This window comes from Triticum dicoccoides, chromosome 7A, assembly GCF_002162155.2.
Source record: "Triticum dicoccoides isolate Atlit2015 ecotype Zavitan chromosome 7A, WEW_v2.0, whole genome shotgun sequence".
NCBI classification, from domain to species: domain Eukaryota; kingdom Viridiplantae; phylum Streptophyta; class Magnoliopsida; order Poales; family Poaceae; genus Triticum; species Triticum dicoccoides.
In genome coordinates, this window is record NC_041392.1 from 362162296 (window position 1) to 362184933 (window position 22638).

Sequence of the window (22638 nt, forward strand, 5' to 3'; positions counted from 1 at the left end):
TGGAAGTCGCCAGCGTCGACCTCCGCCCCGCCGCGGACGCGGTGGATCTCGGAGCGAGGTCCCAGGCGGGAAGAGGCCGCGGCGCGCTGGTTGGCCGCGGCGGCCACGTGCGTCACTGCAGGAGGCAGGCGCCGAGCAGCGGGCGCCGGGTTTGGCGGAGCCGGAGTGCCCCGAGCGACGTCGCTGTAGGACCGGCTGGACTCGCCCTCGGACTCCATCCAGCGGCGCGCGCTAGCGGGGCTCGTCGGCGGCGGGCTTGGTGGAGCTAGGCTAGGCTAGGAGGGTGGAGGGGAGCGGGAGCGGGAGCCATCAGATTGATACATCTCCTCTCCTTATATAAAGAGGTTTACTTAACTCCTAAGCAAACGATCCTAATAACGATAAGATAATTGGCTAAGCCCCTAATAACAATAAGATAACTTGGGTCACAACCCACCTAATATGCCGGTCATAACACCTTGGCCGCTAGCTTGAGCTTGGTTTTAAAACGCAGAATAGGATTTGATATGGTCTCGCCGGCCTCATTATTCCAAGCTGGACTACCTTGTCTCATCCCTCCAGGCTGAAGCTACGTCGTGCAACAAGGCCATTGAAGCCGCGGGCGAGATGGGGCTTTATCAAGTGATTTTTGAATCCGACTCTTTACAACTGGTTAATGCTACCAATTCTGGAGACTATGATCTTTCGTCCATTGGTGTTCTATCGCGGGAAGCAAGGTCCTTGGATGCTTTTGAATTTAATTTCTGCAAACGTTCTTGTAACACTGTAGCTCATAGTTTTGCTGCTTTTGGTTATCGTACTGGTGTGCTGTCGCTGTGCACCTGGTGTAAGGAACAAGTTCCAGATTGTGTACAAGACCTGGTGGCCAGCGATTCTGCTGCGCAAGTTTAAGGTTTGGAATGGATATTCCAGTTCAAAAAAAAAACACTCTGCTCCATATGGCTTTTTGCCCTTTTTATTATGAAAATTCTTTTGCTTTATACGTATATTACTAGTGCACAACAAAAGTCTACGTGCTTATTAAATACACACAAGATAAATAGCTGCCGCGGCCTGCAAGCAGTCGTTTCTCTCAACTATCCTTCTTCCAGTTGGCGTTGGGAACGTTGCCTTCTAATAATAACATGACATCCTGGTAGCAATTGGCAGATTGCTAGTATCATCGATAGTAGTAGCACTACATCTCTCCAGGAAGCATTGTATCCCCAGGAAGATCACAAAATGCATTACCCTACATTGCAAAAACACAACATATGCCATGTTAGTAATTTCTGTAGCAGCATTTGCCCTTCATTGCAACAAGAGCCCAAGTACTCTTCTACATCACTTACCTCCCCCGTAAGATGGGCGACACATTTTTTCTCAGCGATCAGTTCAGCTTCACTCTGAAGGAATCATTACATGATCGGTTATTCCATCATTATACTGCATATTACCAACCATTATTTCTACAACTCAATGCTACCTTTTTGATCCGGCCCCAGAGAAAATCGTCCATCGCCACATCTTTAACTAGTTCATAGTCACCACCGCCCTGTATGAATAATGTCATAGTGCAAATTGCCACCTTGTATAATACTCCTATCAGGAAGAAAAGTAATGGGGATTTCAGTTTGAAATCTTACCTTTGATCTGCACGGCATGCTGAATACGATGTCTTCTGCTATGCCATAAGGATTTCCGGTCGTATAAACCTATGGTTTGGCATCGCCTTTGCTTCAGTGGTACACCAAAACAAAAGAAGCAATCAACGATCCTAGAGTAGAAAACATTACCCCTGTAGAGAACCAGTCTCCTTCCGGGGTAGGAGTTACGAGGGACCTCATGGCATCGACAATGGAAACAGCGGTTGATGCAGCTGAAGATCTGCCCCACTTTTGGATGAGCACACCTCCACGCTGCATAGCCATTGGAATGAATACACAATATTCTCTTAGTTGTCCCAAATGATAGATGAATTGCAGATAAATGTGGAACCGTGTGTACCTTTTGAACAGTTATAGTGAAATCCTCTTCTAGCCACTTTGTATCTTTGATGACTTCTTTTACTGGCCTCCCATTAATTTTGGCATTCAAGAAATCAGGAACCTACTCAGGTGGAAATCATCAAATCAGTACTCCAAAGCACTACCAACAGACTAGCCATGTTTGTAATCATATCTTCACCTGAGTTGTTGAATGGTTTCCCCAAATAGTCATATTTGATATTTTGTCATAAAACACACCAGCTTTTAACGCTAGCTGCAAAAACATTGTGAATGGCAGATTAGTCTTGTCATTTGTTGAAATAAAATAACAGAAACATATCAGACATAATTAAGATTCAACATCAAGTACCTGACACTTGGCTCTATTTTCATCCAACCTTGTCAATGCATGAAAGTTCTTTGCTGGTAGGTTGGGAGCATTTTTCAAGCAGATCAAAGCACTACAAGAAGCATATACTCCAAGTCAGACATGATAATAACATAAATCAATAACACACTTAGCAACCACAAAACCTGTCCATACTTAGTGTTACAGGGGTTCCCAACAACTATGACTTTCACATTCCGAGATGCCACAGCGTTAAGTGCTTTCCCCTGAGACAATTCAAAATTTCAGCTAATAACAATACAACTATTCTGTGATCATTTGTGTACTCATATATCTGTTAAAAACTTAAATCAGATTTATGTTCAAGTTTTTAGCAGGTTTCATGCTAAGGAATCCTAGGTCCCCCTCCCCCGAATATGCAAGAGGACAGGACACATTTTGCATCTAAGGAACCACATAGTTAAATGTCAAAGTTTGAGATATACTCCCTCCGTTTCTAAATATAAGCCTTTTTAGAGATTTTAATACGGACTACATACGGATGTATATGGACATATTTTAGAGCGTAGACTCACTCATTTTGCTCTGTATGTAGTACTTATTGGAATATCTAAAAGGGCTTATATTTAGGAACGGAGGGAGTACTTTCCCACAAAGAAAAATAATGTCTCTTTTACAGAATAGGTTCTTACGATTTTATGACAGTATACTTGACACATAATAAGGAAAAGAATGCAAAACGAAACCTGTTCAGCGAAGATTTGACCATTGATATCTAGTAACGCAGCGCGCTCCACTCCAGGTCCTCTGGGTTTGGCCCCAATTAGAAGGGCCCAATCTGCATCTTCGAAGATCACATAAGGATCTATGCCGATGCTGACTTCCCTTAGCAATGGATACAATGAATCCTCCAGTTCCATAGCTACACCTGCAGTTGTAATTATAAGAAAGCATTAGGAAGAAGGACGATATTGCTCTGTCTCAGTAATTCATTTATACCTGGGAGTACAGCAATATTGGAATTTGGAATGCAGTTTAAAATGTGTATCATGTAGCAAATTAAGATGGATCGATGTTGCTTCTCAAATGTCAAGGAAAATAAGTTAGCGAAGCTACCTTCGAGTGCTTGTAACGATCTTTCCGAGCCCAATAACTTAAGTGCTATTGGTTGGTCCTGTCCAAAAACCTCACCGGAGGCAAGCTACAAAAATGCAGTTATATAAATGATCAATACTTTCTGATGTGCTAGACCCAAAATTTCAAGACAAGAATATGGTCAGTCGCATTGTAATTAAGCACAAAGATGATACATCAGCAGAGAGGAAAGTGCTAATCAGTTATGTGCATAGCATAGCTTCGGTTGTCGTAGTGGCAACAGTAGAATTATCACTAGGCAGTACTTGGCAATATCAATATATACTGCACTTGCATCTGGTAAATGAGAATATTGTGACTATTACTGCGCCATTCTTGTGTATGCATTTTCAATAAAAGGAGGAGAATTGTTGACAGGGTCAACACCTCTACATAGACAAAATCTGAATAAATCGGATGAAGACAATGTTTTCATTACTCGGTGCTACTTACTTTGAAGAGCAGATGATTCGATATCATCCCGGCCGCACCTGACACAGAAACGTTCACTAATTTCTTCCAGGACTTGGTCTTTTCATCCTGCGTTCCGTTTGACAGGAGGAGCACAGATTAATACGATCGAGCAGCTCTGTATTAGTTAAGCACGTTCAATTATGAGTATCCACTGATCAATCAAGTCAGGGAGTGTAAATCATCATGCAATGATACGGCTTCATCACATATTAACAGATTAACATCAGGCGCAGTGTTGGTTCAACGCTGTAGCGTCAAAAAAGAAAAGACGCCTCTTTCTTCTCTCAATTCAAAAGCCATGACCAAATCCCAGCCACAGTCGAGAAGATCGACTGAGGCGTAACATCGTAGTCCCGGTAGCTTCCAGCGGAGCGCGCACCAACCCAGCCGGACACTAGCCGATCATTTCAACAAACACGTTGAGGGAGAGCAGTGAGGACGACTGACCGCCTCGAGATCGTAGGTGGTGCAGAAGACCCCGAAGCATTCCTTGCGCGCCGCCTCCGCCGCTAGCGTCCCCTGCACCTGCTGCCTGGCGCTGCAGACGCATGAAAACAAAAGCGCGCTCCTCAGACCGACCCATGGTTGTTGCAGCTCACTCGCGGGAGGATCGATCAGCAGGCTGGGTAGCGGTACGAGGTCTGGCGTGCACTCACTTGGCTGCCTCGACGGAGCAGCGGAATGTTGGCCTGCGCGGGCGGAGCAGCTGGACGGAGCGGCGTCGGGCGGCGTGGGCACCGAGAGCGCCCGTGGAGCCGCCGCGGAGCGCTTGCGGACTCGCTAGGGAGGATAAATCCATGGCGGTGGAGCAGAGTGGATAGGCAGGGGAGGGAGTCAGTGGAGGAGATTATTTAGAGCGCCAACGATTCGGATTAGCCCTTGGGTGCCCCGTGCCCGCTACTTATACCCTGCGTTCAACGGCCGCCAACCGTGACACGCGCCGCGACGGCGACAGTACCGCCGTACCGAGCCCAACTCCACTGCGCGATCCCAAACATGATAGAGGCGGAGGTGTCCCGTCTTTCGATGAGATGGTGGATTTCGCTTTGGTGGAAGTCGACTTTGACGATCCGACTACGAACGTGCGAGGACGTCGCGCCTTAGCAATCGCTAAACCAACTCCGAGAGGTTATTGACCACGCCGGAGCACGATCAACCTGACCACGAGGGTCTGTTTCCTGCGAGCAAACGAAGAACAAGCAAGAAATTAAGATTGCAATCTGGATATTGCGAATATAAGATGAAAGCTTTATTGATCAAGGTGGGGTTCTGTGACGCCTTTGTCTGGTCGTTGAACACAAACGAAGTACGCGAAGTTGCAGCTATGGCGAACTTTTAATCTAAACAAAACCCAAAGTCTAAACGATGCCCTAAGGGCTGTATATATGGAGGAAGAGGGGGGGAATTTCGTGGCCCTTGGTGGAGGGGTCCGAAATCAACCCTATCTCTTGTTTCCCCACACATACGGACTTTAAAAATAGCCTATACTTATGTATTTCGAAATTACATGGGCCTGGCCCAATAATAAGGTGACGCAGCACCTAAAATAGCCTCGGGACGAAATTTATGGAGTGGCATCTTGTATATTTCGTCCAAGGCTTCATGCACCCATTATGGTGGCTTCAAAGTCCTAAAATCATCACTTGTAACTCCGTTCTTGTTCCCCTTGCGCATGCCATCATCTCCATGCTTGTTCTTGCTCCAATGTTCATCCTTCTCCAAGCTAGGCCCTTCATTTGTAAGCAAAACAAATGTATCCAATTTAGGCAGCATCATATTCTCATGAACATTAGAATCATTACCAAGAAACGAAAGTACCTGGTAATTTAGTTGGCGTGCACGAGCTCTAGTAATTGGTCCAGTATGTATAGCAGCAGGGGCTGTGGGTGTAACAATTGTATTGATGTCCTCATCAAAACAGACGTTCGTTTTGTTCGGATTTTGTCTCTTTGGGACGCCGATGGGTTTGCTCGTGTCCGACTTTGTTAGATGGGGCGTGCGTGCGTCCACCGCGTGGTCGCACCCCAAATCGTATCCGGGATGGACGTGAATAAAAAATAATATAAAAACTGAAATGAAATAACTAAAAAAGTAAATAAACGCATTTAAAAAACATAAAACATATATAGGGATCGGCCACAAAATGACCCAGTTTCCACGGCCACTTAAAAGGCCCAGTTTCATAATTAACATATAAAAATAAAATAAAAAAACTCCTCCCACGCGCTCCTGCCGCACCCGTCGGTGCCGTGGCCGTCGCCGTCTTCACTGGCCGCCGGTGTCGTCGTCGTCGCTGACGAGGTCGACGTAGGCCGGCGGTGTCCACAAATGGACCGGCGGTGCGTGGTAGACGGGGGCTGACTGGACGGCCGGAGGTGCCCGCACCACCTCCTCCCGGGGCGACGCCTCCCGCTGCGGTGACCGCGGCGGAGTGGGGTACCAGTTCACGCCCACGCCGGCGGCCATCTCCGGAGCAGTGCAGGACCAGCCCCACCCCTGGCCCGGCAGTTGCTGGAACGCGGTCGGCAACGCCTCCTCCGTCGGTTCCTCCGTGACGACCGCCATCTTCGGGAAGGCGACGTCCCCGGCGGCGGAGAGGGCCATGGTCTCCTCCAGGCCGTGCCACTGCCGCTCGTCGTGCGTGTTCATGGAGTCGTCCATGACACGCTGCAGGAGACGGGCCTCCTCCTCCGCTGTCATGCGAGGAGGGGGAGGTGGCGACGGTGACGGTGAAGGCGACGGCATGGGCGTCAGGCCGCGCACCCGGGTACGCCCCCGCTCCTGTCGTGGCCGCCGCGGCTCCGTCGAGGTGCCGGCGAAGAACGACGTGCGCCTAGTGTCGTGCTCGTCACGAAACTAGGTGTCCCAGAGCCCGGAGTCGGGGGCGTACCTGGGGTCGTAGAAGAGGTCGTCGGGAGGAGGCGGCGGCGCTCGATCTCCTTGTCGCGCGCACGACCGCTCGTCGGGACCGGCGGGATCGGGACCCGGTCGGCGGACAGATGCCAGTTATTTGGGGAGATGGACGTCGCTCCAAGGGAGCGGCGTCCTCGTCTCCCAATAACGGCGGCACACCGACGATCGGACGTAATGCCGGTCACGCTCGCCGGCGGACGTGGGCGCGATGGAGAAGGCGGGCGGCACGGGGGCCCGGCGTGGTGGCGATGGCGAGCCGCGGCGGCGTCCCGACGAGGAACCAGCCTCGCAGTCGTGCTTGCCTTTGTGGCCCATGGCAGCGGGCGGCCGGCCGACGAGGTGTTGGCTAGGGTTTGGGACTGGGGCTGTCAGGTTTCGAGGAGGCCGCGGGATGGCGTGGGGCACTGTGGACGATGACCCGTCCACGCTTCCCACTTAAAAAAAGACGACGACCCTTCGACGTGCGGATGACAGGTGGAGCCGCCCGCTCGTGTGCATTTATGTGGGCGGGTGGGAGGTAGGTGGCTGCCTGCCATGCGGCCCCGACGCGGACGAGGCGTGCGTCCGTTTGGTGTCCGTCGCGACCCAAATCCGGCGCAAGTTTGTGCTCGAAATAAGTCAGCCCGGACACAAAACGGACAAAATGGGTCCGGGCCGCCGCGCGCTGGGCCGTCTTCTTTGTCCGTTTTACCTCGAACGGACGGGGCCAGACAAGATAAGGTCGCACGGTGGAGTTGGCCTGAGTGGATGGATGGTGTACCACGTGTACGTCGTCTGGCCCCCGTGCGCTTGTCTGGCACTACCATGTCAGCGTCCAATCAGCAACTCAGGTTGACGATGCTTTGTACTCCTTTCGTTTCTTTTTAGTCAACATATAATATTTGATCAAAATCAAACTTTGTAAAGTTAGATCAACTTTGTACGAAAAAAATATTAACATCTGCAATACTAAAACTATATGATATGAAATTTAATTTCATGGTTCATTTAGCCATATTGATTCATATTGTGAATCTTGGTGTTTTTTCTATAAACTTAGTTAAAGTTAACAAAATTTGACTTCGACCAAATCTTATATGCAGACTAAAAAGAAACGGAGAAAGAGTATATTTCGTCATTGCTCAACATGAATCTCTACTTTGCTTTTCTAAACACAGTACAAACACAGATGCACGCACATACACTCAACGCTATGAATATGCGCACGCACATCTTATCTCTGAGCATCTCTGAAAGACCGGCCCGTCACATCATCTTGAGATCCTTTTCCAAAAAAACATCATCTTGAGATTGACAAAGGCGCCACCGACGCCTTCGTAGTTGGGAATCACGTGAAGACCTGAAATAAATCTAGAAAAATGTGAGCACCGGTGTCTAAGTCTGGGACTTGACCCTGGTGGGTTGGGAATACAATTGTCTTCCTAAACAGTCAACCACATGCTAGTTCGCAATTTTTCTGGTTTCTGTTACTACTAGTAAATGCGTATGTGCATGCATGCTAATATTAGGAAGTAAATCAATTGCATGTTAATTACGTGGATAATGCAGATGTTAATATTTTGTATGACATTAAATTATTAATTGCATGCTAAACATGTGGATCGCTGGCCATTGGAGCAATATAGGTCGTCGGATTGACATGATGGTCGAGATTTATTGGATCTTTTCTTTTGGATCTTTCTATATTGATATATTATAGGTACTCTTGCTTTAGTATATTTAAAGGTGTAACAATACTATAAGGTCGGATCAACTTACGGGTGACAGCAGGGGGTAACTTTTCCCCAACTCCACGAGGTCTCTTCGAACTAGAGTTTTTGAAGCATCTCTTGAAGAGCTTCACAGAAAAAAGGAAGTTGGACATTGGATTATATATTTTTTCGATGAGGGACACCGTGAAACTACCCCGCTCGAGTTACGTTTTTCAGAGCTGAGCACTCCCAAACATGCTCACTGTTTGACGAGTTTTTATGGGTAATGCATGCAAAGTACCTCTTAAATTTGCATATTTGTTGTAAAACAATTTGAGAACTTTTTTGGGGCTTTGAAATTGACGAAATCAACATAGGGGCATCGTAATCGATGGGAATACCGTCTCCCGTTGAAAGAATATTTTGTTTTTATCATGAGACATCAAGCGTAAAATCTAGGGTTTGATCCTTGGTGGGCTGGAGGGGTTTGATACATGGTGAGCTAGGGTTACCACTAACCTTCCAAATACAAGTTTGTTCTCAACAGTTTTGAAACTTTAAAGGTGTAAAACCATGATATAAGGTCGGATTAAGTCTGGAGGTTGATTTTTCCTTCCAAATCAGCATTGCAACACGGTACTGGAGGGAGGAGAGTCCCAACCATAATTTTCTCAAGGAAAGAGAAGACAAAAGAATAGCGACGTGTTTGTGTGGAGCAAATGCATTATCAAGATTGACGGTGTACCTCCATTGACGCCGCGGCAAGCATGTCCATAAACCGCGCGGGAAGGAGGATCATGGATGAAGGCCGCGTCTTGTGACTGCAGCGTCAACATCGGATCGTGGAGGAAAGGAAAGCTTCCCCGGAGAAGGGAGGGGGTGGTGTCCTTGCTGTTGATGATGAAGTTGTGTGTGTCCAACTCCAACGTTACGGGACGTCCCGTTCTGTGCCACCACCTTGCCCGGTCGTGTCTAATTGTTTCTTGTTCTTTTCCTGGGTGCAGCATGAAAGTGCCCAACCGTGCAAGGTCGGACACAAGTCTTGTTTCTTTCATTCATTTCATTCATTCATACTTTGTTTCTTGTCATTTGTCAGAGGGAATCTTATTTCTTGACGCACGTACGTCCTGTTGGATTTGGACATACATACTCTGAGGGACACAAAACAGAAGATTCGATGAATTTACACCTGGCTGGCTAGCGCGGTTTTACAGGGCAGTTAGAAGTTCTTGGGTGCCTGGTAGGTGACGCCGAATTGCCAGTCCCGCGGGAGGACGTGCCAGGACGTGTGCTTGCGGTGGTCGCCGGTCATGACGCGGAACGTGAGCGACTCGCCGGCGAGGTCCTCGGAGGTCTGCCACACCTGGCCCCAGTTACGCTGCAACAACGTTCACTTGACGCGCTTGTTCCCCTTCACCTTGAGCGCCGCCACATCCCCCGCCCCGCCCACGTTCGTGACCGCCACCATGTTGAAGTATTTGTTCCCCGTGATCGTGTACCGGATCCCGCCCAGCCTCATGCAAGGCACACTGCATCGCACGCACATACACGTACAAAATTTTCAACCAGCTGACTTAATTAATAACAAAAGAGAAATCTTACGTGTGCCACCGTACGCACCGGCGGTACAACATGGGCACAATGCTGGCCTTCTCCTCCGCGATCTGCAGGAAGGCTGGCATGGTGAGGTCCAGGTGCTCGCGCGGCGGGTTGCACCACCCGCCGTCATCGCCGGGCAACTGGTAGTTGGGCGGGCACAGATTCGTCGCTGTCACCGTCAAAGACGCCATGCCAGCCTTGCACCACTCCGGGCTGTCCGTGCACCGCACCTCATAGCATGCCCCGCAAGTCTCACCGGCGTTGAACATCGCGGTGCTCACAGCCGCCGTCTGCAGGCCGTACCCCTCCGCTACCATGTCCTTGTAGCCGCACGCGCCGGCACGGGTGTCGGACCCATCGCGTCCGCCGTAGAAGATGGCATGCGCCGGCTTCCACGGGCCCGTGGTGAACCTGCCATGTTTGTGGTGCACCTTCGCGCCGACGGCTCCATCTCCTGCCGAGGCGAGCAACGCGAGGACGACGAGAGGCGCCCACAGAGACATGAATGGACAACAACTAATTACAATTACAAGGACGAGTAAACTAAGAATTTATTACTACTAGCTATAATAGTTTTCTGATGCAGTGTTCCTGTTTTTTTGATTAAAATACGCCATGACAAGTGCCAGGTTGTGGCTATTTTTAGTTTGTGATGAGTGCGCATGCAATGCAGTTAGACGTTGGAGCAGTTTGAGGATGACCACGCAAGACAAACAGACTGCAAGCAATATGAGGTACTGGTAGCTTAGACAGATTCAGAGCAAACACTGACCTGGATATATATATATGAAAGTCTATTAATAACCGTGGGTGAGGAATATGTAATTTCGCCCGGGTCGATCGACCGAGGGGACGATGATTTGGCCTAATTAATAATCCAAGGAAAATCGATGAAAACGGTTGGGCTTCCAATCAGGTGTCAGCGGTTTTCACGGCTCAGACATGTGTTCCTCTCTCCCCACCCTCTCCTCTCCTCTCTGGCGACAGCAGAGGCACCCGAGACGGCGACAATGGCTGCACACACCCGAGGGACCAACCGAAGGCGCGTGTAGCGAGTAGGACGCGATGTAGACAGTGCAATGATCCGACGCGAGCTAGGCGGCGACAATGGCCTTCTCTGGCGTCGCTCTCCACCGTCGATGAGATCTCCCTCCTCCACAAATTTCTGAATTTCTAGGGTTAGGGTTCTTGGTTTTTGGGACTGAGGCACAACAAGACAAATAAAGGAAAACAAACAGAAAAGAGGAATAGGTGATGTAGGTTGATGGTGGAGATTCAGATTGGCGCTCGGAGGTGGGATCATTTCAATGAGGAGGTGTATCATGGTGTAGGAGGAGAAGAAGGCCATGTGGATGGTGGACAGAAAGAGGAGGAGCTCAAGGTTGTGGAGGAGGAACAACAGTAGAGTGTCTTCTTAGATCCAGCCAAAGGCCATGACCTTGTTTCTACTCTATTATAGATAAACTGCTCTTTTCTTTTCTTTCTGGGAGCTCCACCGTTTTGAATGAACTGGACTGTCACCTAGTACTAAGAAAAAAAACCATGTTTGGCCATTTTTAACTTAGAATGGAGTTGGGATGCTGCTACTATATCTGTATTACAATGGTCATCCCATCATTGTGCATATGATCTGTTGCACAAGACACATAAGGAACTCAAAAAGGCCAAAGTAGAACAAAATGTGAAAAACTAGCCTCGCAGCCAAGAATCATGCATGCCCCCAAAAGAAGCACACAACATTCATGCCCCAATAACTGTCATCTTAATGCACAATGTCACCGGCTTGCTGTTTTTGAGTTAGTCGAGCCACTTCCATCGGGGCCAATCATACTCTCAACAGATCGAATTTAAACCTTTCGATCATCTAATCTTACTAAAGAACACAAATGTGTCTTTTTATAAACTTGAATCGTCCTGGTAAAAGTATGGACTTTTACTTTCACCTGCATGTGTCTCTATGTGGAAGGCTTCTGATGTTTCTCTAGGCGCAGGCCTGAACAATAGTGCGACATTGTAGGCACAGACCTGAATAATAGCGAGACATGGTAGCAACTAGCGAAAAGTGCAAGATGCATGATCAGCTTTTTCTTTTTTGAATTTAGCGTACATTTGTTGCTCTTTGCCACCTCTTTGAAAACACTGCATACACCTACAGTACACTAAACTTTCTCAGGTTTGGTTCTCATATTTTCACACTATGCTTAAGGCGAACGATGGATGGCTGAGCGCCTATTTATCTGTAGTTTTTATCTGTTGATACACGCCGAAATGAACAGAACGATATAGCTAGGCGTGCTCCTATTTTACGAAGCGGTGCAATCTTCGTCGCCTGCAAGTTTGGAAAATGTATTATTTGTACATGCTCCTATTTTATGTTGGCCTCAGATCTCTTAACTCGTCTCTTAAATTTCGTACATCGGCTCGCAAATGTGAGTTGATTCTAAACAGTATGCTAATTTCCCTATGTGGTTAGTTGGAAACCTTATGTTGGTGGACACTGACCCTCTCCCAGCCTTGGTTGGAAACTTTATGTTGGTGGACACTGACCCTGTCCCAGCCTTTCAATATTCATGGAAGCTGCAAATTGGAGTTAGATTTATTTCAGTTGCCCAGAGGTGGACACTGACCCTCTCCCAGCCTTCCAATACTCACGGAAGCTGCAAACTGGAGTTAGATTTATTTCAGTTGCCCAGAGGTGGACACTGACCCTCATCCAGCCCGTCAATCTTAGCTAATATTTTTATTTAATCCACTCTCAATGCTAGAGTAATCTTTTATGTGATTTTTCGTTCAGGTTATTTCTTGTTTTTTCTGTAGCATAAAACATATGGGAATGTGCTATTTTTGGCGAGTAATCATGCGATTCGAGCTAGGCTCCATCAATTTAATTTTTTCCGTAGCCATGGATATTGTAAAGAAGACCCGCATCATTATTTTTGCTTGAAATTCCTATATGTACTGTAAGACTTTGGTTTTGTTCACATTTGACATATTTTCCTATCTTGCAGAGCCATCCATTCAAATATGGTTAACATCTTCTACCCCGTATTTACTGTATCACTAGAATAGAGATGTGCATTTTGTTGGGGAACGCGGTATTTCAATTTCTTTCCTACGATCACGCAAGATCTATCTAGGAGATGCATAGCAATGATAGGGGGAGAGTATGTCTACATACCCTCGTAGACCGAAAGCGGAAGTGTTATGAAACGCGATTGATGTAGTCGAACGTCTTCGCGATCCAACCGATCAAGTACCGAACGCACGACACCTCTGCGATCTACACACGTTCAGCTCGGAGACGTCCCTCGTACTCTTGATCCAGTTGAGGCCGAGGGAGAGTTTCGTCAGCACGACGGCGTGATGACAATGATGATGAAGTTACCTATGCAGGGCTTCGCCTAAGCACTACAACGATATGACCGAGGTGGAATTCCGTGGAGGGGGCACCACACACGGATAAAAAATCAACTTGTGTGTCTATGGGGTGCCCCCTCCCCCGTATATAAAGGAGGGGAGGAGGAGAGGGCCGGCCCTCATAGGGTGCACCCAAGGGGGGGAGTCCTACTCCCAGTAGGAGTAGGTTTCCCCCCTTCCTAGTTGGAGTAGGAGAAGAAGGAAGAGGGAGAGGGAGAGAAGGAAAGGGGGGGGGCGCTCCCCACCCCAATTTGGATTGGGCTTGGAGGGGGGGGGGGCTCCACCTGGACGCCTCCTCCTCTCTTCCACTAAGGCCCAATAAGGCCCATTGACTCCTCGGGGTGTTCCGGTAACCTTCCGGTACTTCGAAAAATGCCCGAACTCATCCAGAACCATTTTGGTGTCCAAACACAGCCTTCTAATATATCGATCTTTATGTCTCGACCATTTCGAGACTCCTCGTCATGTCCGTTATCACATCCGGGACTCCGAACTACCTTCAGTACATCAAAACACATAAACTCATAATACCGATCGTCATCGAACGTTAAGTGTGCGGACCCTATGGGTTCGAGAACTATGTAGACATGACCGAGACTCATCTCCGGTCAATAACCAATAGCGGAACCTGGATGCTCATATTGGTTCCTACATATTCTACGAAGATCTTTACCGGTCAAACCGCATAACAACATACATTGTTCCCTTTGTCATCGGTATGTTACTTGCCCGAGATTCGATCGTCGGTATCTCAATACCTAGTTCAATCTCGTTACTGGCAAGTCACTTTACTCGTTCCGTAATGCATCGTCCCACAACTAACTCATTAGTCACATTGCTTGCAAGGCTTATAGTGATGTGCATTTCCGAGAGGGCCCAGTGATACCTCTCCGATACACGGAGTGAAAAATTCTAATCTTGATCTATGCCAACTCAACAAACACCATCGGAGACACCTGTAGAGCATCTTTATAGTCACCCAGTTACGTTGTAACGTTTGATAGCACACTAAGTGTTCCTCCGGTATTCGGGAGTTGCATCATCTCATAGTCATAGGAACATGTATAAGTCATGAAGAAAGCAATAGCAATAAACTAAACGATCATAGTGCTAAGCTAACGGATGGGTCTTGTCCATCACATCATTCTCTAATGATGTGACCCCGTTCATCAAATGACAACTCATGTCTATGGTTAGGAAACTTAACCATCTTTGATTAACGAGCTAGTCAAGTAGAGGCATACTAGTGACACTCTATTTGTCTATGTATTCACACATGCACTAAGTTTCCGGTTAATACAATTCTAGCATGAATAATAAACATTTATCATGATATAAGGAAATATAAATAACAACTTTATTATTGCCTCTAGGGCATATTTCCTTCAGTCTCCCACTTGCACTAGAGTTAATAATCTAGTTCACATCATCATGTGATTTCACACCAATAGTTCACATCTTTATGTGATTAGTTCACATCTTCATGTGACTAATACCCAAAGGGTTTACTAGAGTCAATAATCTAGTTGACATCGATATGTGATTAACACCCAAAGAGTTACCATGTTTTGCTCAACATTCAGATCCGTATGTATTTTGCAAATTTCTATGTCTATAATACTCTACATAGAGCTACTCTAGCTCCCACTTTCAATATGTATCTAGATCAAGACTTAGAGTCATCCAGATCAGTGTCAAAACTTGTATCGACGTAACCCTTTACGACGAACTATTTGTCACCTCCATAATCGAGAAACATATCCTTATTCCACTAAGGATAATTTTGACCATTGTCTAGTGATCCACTCCTGGATCACTATTGTACCCTCTTGCCAAACTCATGGTGAGGTACACAATAGGTCTGGTACACAACATAACATACTTTATATAACCTATGACTGAGACATAGGGAATGACTTTTATTCTCTTTCTATTTTCTGCCGTGGCCGGGTTTTGAGTCTTACTCAACTTCACACCTTGCAACACAGGCAAGAACTCCTTCTTTGACTGTTCCATTTTGAACTACTTCAAAATCTTATCAAGGTATGTACTCATTGAAAAAACTGATCAAGCATCTTGATCTATCTCTATAGATCTTGATGCTCACTGTGTAAGCAGCTTCACCAAGGTCTTTCTTTGAAAAACTCCTTTCAAACACTCCTGTATTCTTTCTAGAAAATTCTACATCATTTTCGATCAACAATATGTCATTCACATATACTTACCAGAAAGGTTGTAGCGCTCCCACTATCTTTCTTGTAAATACAGGCTTCTCCAAAATTCTGTATAAAACCATATGCTTTGATTACGTTATCAAAGCATATATTCCAACTCTGAGATGGTTGCACCAGTCCATAGATAGATCACTGGAGCTTGCACACTTTGTTAGCACCTTTAGGATTGTCAAAACCTTCTTGTTGCATCATATACAACTCTTCTTTAAGAAATCCATGAAGGAATGCAGTTTTGACATCCATTTGCCAGATTTCATAAAATGTGGCAATTGCTAACATGATTCAAACAGACTTAAGCATCGCTACGAGTGAGAAAATCTCATCGTAGTCAACATCTTGAACTTGTCGAAAACCTTTTGCGACAATTTGAGCTTTGTATGTAGTAATACTACTATCAACATTTGTCTTCCTCTTGAAGATCCATTTATTCTCAATGGCTTGCCGATCATTGGGCAAGTCAACCAAAGTCCACACTTTGTCCTTATACATGGACCCCATCTCAGATTTCATGGCCTCAAGCCATTTTGCGGAATCTGGGCTCATCACCGCTTCCTCATAGTTCGTAGGTTCGTCATGGTCTAGTAACATGACTTCCAGAAAGGATTACCGTACCACTCTGGTGCGGACCATACTCTGGTTGACCTACGAGGTTCGGTAGTAACTTGATCTGAAGTTTCATGATCATCATCATTAGCTTCCTCACTAATTGGCGTATGAATCACTAGAATTGATTTATGTGATGAACTACTTTCCAATTCGGGAGAAGGTACAATTACCTCATCAAGTTCTAAATTCCTCCCACTCACTTATTTCGAGAGAAACTCCTTCTCTAGAAAGGATCCACTCTTAGCAACAAAGATCTTGCCTTCGGATCTATGATAGAAGGTGTACCCAACAGTTTCTTTTGGGTATCCTATGAAGATGCACTTCTCCGATTTGGGTTTGCGCTTATCAGGCTGAAACTTTTTCACATAAGCATCGCAACCCCAAACTTTAAGAAATGTCAGCTTGGGTTTCTTGCTAAACCACAGTTCATACGGTGTCATCTCAATGGATTTTAGACGGTGCCCTATTTAACATGAATGCAACTGTCTCTAATGCATAATCTGACGCAGAGCATTCTATGATCATCCCCATGTACACTTCGACTACTCCCCAAGCCCCAAGAGGACATACGATGAGACCTCGACCATACGCCATTGGACGCAAGGTAAACTCACTCCTCTTCGAACCGTCACTTTCCACGTATGAGACATGGCTACTACCTCATGCATGGACCTTGTGTATACTCAAGCACATACAAGATGACCACGGAGAATCGAAGGACCAAGGCCAAGCATGGAAGAGGAGAAGGAAGAAGAAGAACAGACAAGACAGAGCTTGCCCGGATGATCCGGACCCCCAGCCGGACGATCCGGACCAAACCTGGATGATCCGGGTAATGTGCCCCAAGACACCCGAAGCATGAAGAATCCATCCGGTGGAGCTGGATCATCCGGACGATGCCCGGATCATCCGGACGATGCCTGCGCACATGACTTGGGCCGAGGCCCGTGTACCCCTTCGCCCCTCACTTACCCCTTTGTGGCGTAGCACTATATATAGACCCCCTTCTCCTCCTAGTTAGGGTTAGCGTTGTGTTAGCTCATATGTGAGATAGAGCTTCTCTCATCCATCCGGATCTACTCCATTGCGAGGGACCGTTACCTCTTCGGAGAAGATCCACCTTGGATTCAAGACCCCTTCATGGGAAGACTCCTCAAGACCTCCTCTTGGAGAAGAACCGGTTACCTATGTATCGTCCTTTGCTGGATTCGGATCGTGTATCTCTTTGTGTTTCGAGGATCTAGCACATGTGTGCTTGTTTCTTGTTGATTTGAGTGATTCCTCTCTTTCCCCTCGTATTCTTCGTGTTCTTTGTTGGGATTCGCTCCTTTTATGAAAGATCGGTCATATAGGGTTCCTTCCTACATCATCTTGGATCAGAGCAAGGTTGATCACGAATTTGGAGCACCTACCCCTTGTTTTTCTAGCCTTGTTTTGTTGATTTCGTCCTAAATCCGAAAATCCCCATCAAAATAGCCCCAATTTTTTTTTGTGATTTGTTGGTTTGGGTGATGTTTTGTTGATCAATGAATTTGCTTGGTTTCGAGTCGATCTATCATCTCCCCAAGTTTCCCCACCTTCCATCCACGAAATCTCCTCAATTTTGACCCGAAAATCATCCATTTCCGCCCAAAATTTCGTCCACGAGAGGAAATCCCGAGCAGTTTGACCTGCCCGGATCATCCGGAAGTGCTCCCGGATCATCCGGACCAGCCCGGATAAGCTGGACCCTCTCCCGGACGTCCGGACACCCCATACGAGGAAATCCGGTTGACGAACCCGGATCATCCGAACCTACTCCCGGATGTCCGGGTAACCCTGAAACCGACAGGGCTGAATTCTTGTTTCGGCCATAATTAATTCATCTGGAGTCCGTTTTTGACGTTCTTTAGCTCGTCTCAAAGCTCTTGACATCCCCCTTCCCACAAAAAAACTACCATCATCATTTGACTCCATAAAAGTTTTGGAACTTTGGTATCTTTGCCTAGGCGTTCCACCATATTATCCGCATTACCACCACCGACTTCCGCAACCTAACCCATTTTTTCCCCATCGCATATGTGGTTGTTTGAGTTGTGACTTGAGTCTCCTAAGGTGTTTTGGCTACTTAGGGACGGTTGCTTCTTCATCAACCACCACCACCACTTCCACATAACATTGCCCACCATACACTTCCGCCACCCCAACTTAACCCAATTTTGTTTATGTTGTGAGTTGTGTCTCCTAAGGTGTTTCGGCTACTTAGGGACCGTGCTTTCAACTCCGACACTATGTATAGCCCATCATACCCTTCCGCCACCCTAACCCATTTTGATCGGGTCTTCACCAATACCTCCGCAAAACCACCACCGCATTCCCGCTACCACCATTTGACATTTGACGTTTGAGATTTTGAGTTCGCGGTTTTTTCGTTTCCTAAGGTGTTTCGGCTAATTAGGAACGGGTCGACATTGACAACACCGCCTCTCATTATCGACACGGACCGTAACCTCGACGACATCATTGTATATTCCCCTTGCAATTGCATTGGTAACCCCTAGCCTATTTTGCGTCATTTGCCTATTGAGACTAGCCATTTGAGTATTGCCGGCAACGTTACTTGTGCACATTAGTGATCCGTACCATTCCATTACATACATACCATATCATATTGGTATCATCATATCATCCCTTGTGTCACAAGATTGTTCCCGTATATACACAATTGCTATCTTGGTTTGTGCATTTCGCATTGTGGCCATATCAAAAAAAGAAGAATAAGCTTTTAAGCAAAAGAGAAAGAGCAAAGAAGCTTGTAAGCAAGAGCCATAGCATCACACCACATTGCATATAAGATTTTCATATCCGATCATCTTGGATCATCTTGAGAAACACCGGGAACCATACATACATAACATACTTGGGATAGAAAGTTGATACATTTTGCATCTTATAGGTTGTGCACAAGTGTCGTATCCGCCTATTGAGCAATCGTGCTAGCGTCTCTCTTGAGTTATGCAACATGAGCGTTTTCCGTGGATTCCACATTTTGAGCTCATTCCTTCGTTGCGACCCCATTTATCTATCCGTGTGTGCGTTTCCGTGTCCCATTCATTGCTATTGGTCTACTTGTTTTACTTGCGAATTTGTGAATCTCTTTCAACATTATTGACTCTTGCTAACATTTTGCATCAAATTTTTTTGTGCCACTATCCTCACCGAGCTCCACTATAAGCCTTATTTGTGTAGGTGTGAGAAATCGATGAGAAACGGTACCAATTGTGCTATTTCCTTGTTACATCATTGAGTGATCATTGATCCATCTTCAACATCGGTCAAGGTACATTTGGTATAGTTCTTCTCTTTCTCCCACTCATATTTGCTCGAGTCTTGTGATGGATAGGTAAGGCATTTCATCTCCGGTCTTCGACAACAATGACAGCGTGAACAACTACATCACCAAAGCGTCCATCTTCGATCTACAACGACAAATGCAAGGCGCACAATCAAGATTGCGAGAGTGCATCAAAAACATCTCCATCGACATTCATCACTCCGAAGCAAGGAAAAGGGACTACATCGACAACAAGCTTTCCGCACAAAAGGAGGCGCAAGATGTAAGGATGGAGGAGATTCGGACCATGTTGATAAACTATTCTTGCCCTTCATCATCCTCAAGGCGACGGCGAGCAAGTCGATCATCTTCGGAGCGTCCAAGCGATGCAAGCACAAGTCGTCCACGTCCACATCTACATGGCCACCACCATCACGTTCGTGATCCACATTGTCATGAAGGGCATGTCACCTCCAAGCATCATGTGCACGACGACGACGAACGACATCTACTAGAAGCTCAAGCACGACAACGACATCATCAACATGAAGATGTTCACCAAGTGCATATGCACAAGTCCCAACAAGCCCTACTTCACGCCAAGGCCAAACTTCATGAGCACAAGAGAAGACAGCGAGACAAGCACCACCAAGACGGAGCTACGGCTACACCAACCACTTCGGCATCTTCGCCAAGTGTTCTCAAGGCATGTGACGCCCCCGATTTGACCATACATTAATCATACATGCAAACCTGTATGATCAAGATCAGGGACTCACGGGAAGATATCACAATACAACTCTACAAATAAAATAAGTCATACAAGCATCATATTACAAGCTAGGGGCCTCAAGGGCTCGAATACAAGAGCTCGATCGTAAGCGAGTCAGCGGAAGCAACAATATTTGAGTACAGACATAAGTTAAACAAGTTTGCCTTAAGAAGGCTAGCAAAAACTGGGATACAGATTGAAAGAGGCGCATGCCTCCTGCCTGGGATTCTCCTAAACTACTCCAGGTCGTCGTTAGCGGGCTGCACGTAGTAGTAGGCACCTCCCGAGTAGTAGTAGTCATCATTGACAGTGGCGTCTGGCTCCTGGACTCCAACGTCTGGTCGCAACAATCGGATATAGTAAAGGGGAAAGGGGGGAGCAAAGCAACCATGAGTACTCATCCAAAGTACTCGCAAGCAAGGAGCTACACTACATATGTATGCATTGGTATCAAATGGAATAAGGGTAGTATATGTGAACTGAACTGCAGAATGCCGGAATAAGAGGGGGATAGCTAGTCCTATCGAAGACTATGCTTCTGGCCACCTCCATCTTGCAGCATGTGGAAGAGAAGATGGTAAGTTCACCAAGTAACATCGCATAGCATAATCCTAACCGATGATCCTCCCCTCGTCGCCCTGTGAGAGAGCGACCACCGGTTGTATCTGGCACTTGGAAGGATGTGTTTTATTAAGTATCTGGTTCTAGTTGTTATAAGGTCAAGGTACAACTCCAAGTCGTCCTATTACCGAAGATCACATCTATTCGAATAGATTAACTTCCCTGCAGGGGTGCACCACATTTCCCAACACGCTTGATCCCCTTTGTTCGGACACACTTTCCTGGGTCATGCCCGGCCTTGGAAGATCAACACTTCGCAGCCCTACCTAGGCACAACAGAGAGGTCAGCACGCCGGTCTAGATCCTATGGCGCAAAATTACGGATACAATTTTAGACAATGTCACAAAAGTTTGGGGTTTATTTAAAATAACATGTACTTGCATAATTTAGTAAAAGCATTTTAAATTATTGTTTTGGCCCCTGTTTTAATTTTTTTGGGCATTTAAATATTTTATTAAATGTGGTTTTCTCCTTTAAAAATACTAAGTGATTATTTGCAACATTAAGAACAATTTTGTTTTGTCGTCCGAAGAAATATTATGTTTGACTTTATTTTTAAATTTGAATTAAAACTTGGTTCGGACCAAAGTGCGGTTTAGCAAATTAGTTGCGATGACATGGCACCATTAGTGTGTGATTACTGTAGATGAACTACTGGGGTGTTACAAATCTCCTCCACTACAAGAAATCTCGTCTCGAGATTTAAGAGGGGAGTAAGGGGGGAAGACTAGGTTACGAAATTCTAACGATCCTTCTCGGTCTTTGTTGCTCTTCTCGAAGAGGTCGATCCATTATATTGATATCTTCATTTCTCTGCTTCAGGTCTGTAACACCCCGGATGTAACTTTCCCTATTTGTACTCCAACTCTTGCCGTTTCCGGCGTTAAGTTATTTTATTTTCTCGGGTTCGGGTTTTGCCTCCGTGTGTTGTTGTCGTTGTCATGCATCTCATATCGTGTCATCATGTGCATTGCATTTGCATACGTGTTCGTCTCATGCATTCGAGCATTTTCCCCGTTGTCCGTTTTGCATTCCGGCGCTTCGTTCTCCTCCGGTGGTCATTTCTAGCTTTCTTTCGTGTGTGGGGATTAAACATTTCCGGATTGGAACGAGACTTGCCAAGCGGCCTTGGTTTACTACCGGTAGACCGCCTGTCAAGTTTCGTACCATTTGGACTTCGTTTGGTACTCCAACGGTTAACCGAGGGACCGAAAAGGCCTCGTGTGTGTTGCAGCCCAACACCCCTCCAATTTGGCCCAAAACCCACCAAACTCTGCTCCATGTCCTAGAGCGGTCGATCACGATCGCGTGGCCGAAAACTGCACCTCATTTGGACTCTCCTAGCTCCCTCTATGCCTATATAAAGACCCCTCCGAATCCGGATCTTCCTCTCCCCCCGAAACCCTAATTTTTTCCCCTCGCGCGCCCGGACACGTCCGGCTGTCACCGGACAAAGCCGCCGCCGCCCGCCCGCGCCTATCGGGCGCCGCCACGTGGCACAAAGCCGCCGCCGTCGCTCCGGCCCGGGAGGCCCAACCGGGGCCCCC

General features: G+C 46.7%; 1 protein-coding gene and 1 pseudogene across 1 annotated transcript; both read right to left on the minus strand.

Annotated features, from left to right (window-relative positions):
• Positions 1-916: 916 nt before the first annotated feature.
• LOC119329390 (malate dehydrogenase [NADP] 1, chloroplastic-like) lies at positions 917-4791 on the minus strand. Its single transcript, XM_037602430.1, has 14 exons — positions 4581-4791; positions 4372-4462; positions 3904-3990; positions 3433-3517; positions 3063-3244; positions 2512-2582; positions 2338-2428; positions 2167-2241; positions 1987-2088; positions 1776-1898; positions 1626-1694; positions 1466-1534; positions 1332-1385; positions 917-1231 (listed from the first exon to the last, which is right to left on the minus strand). The coding sequence occupies exons 1-14, from the start codon at positions 4721-4723 to the stop codon at positions 1178-1180; spliced, it is 1296 nt and encodes a 431-aa protein (XP_037458327.1). The 5' UTR covers positions 4724-4791; the 3' UTR covers positions 917-1177.
• Positions 4792-9580: 4789 nt separating this feature from the next.
• Positions 9581-10678, minus strand: LOC119334341 (annotated as a pseudogene).
• Between the last annotated feature and the right edge of the window lie 11960 nt (positions 10679-22638).

Coding starts and splice junctions, on each gene's coding strand:
- LOC119329390 (XM_037602430.1), bottom strand. CDS start 4,723: ATGGATTTATCCTCCCTAGCGAGTCCGCAAGCGCTCCGCGGCGGCTCC. Junction 3,245..3,432: donor ATCGTTACAAGCACTCGAAG/GTAGCTTCGCTA, acceptor TTACAACTGCAG/GTGTAGCTATGGAACTGGAG. Junction 1,695..1,775: donor GAGACTGGTTCTCTACAGGG/GTAATGTTTTCT, acceptor GCCAAACCATAG/GTTTATACGACCGGAAATCC.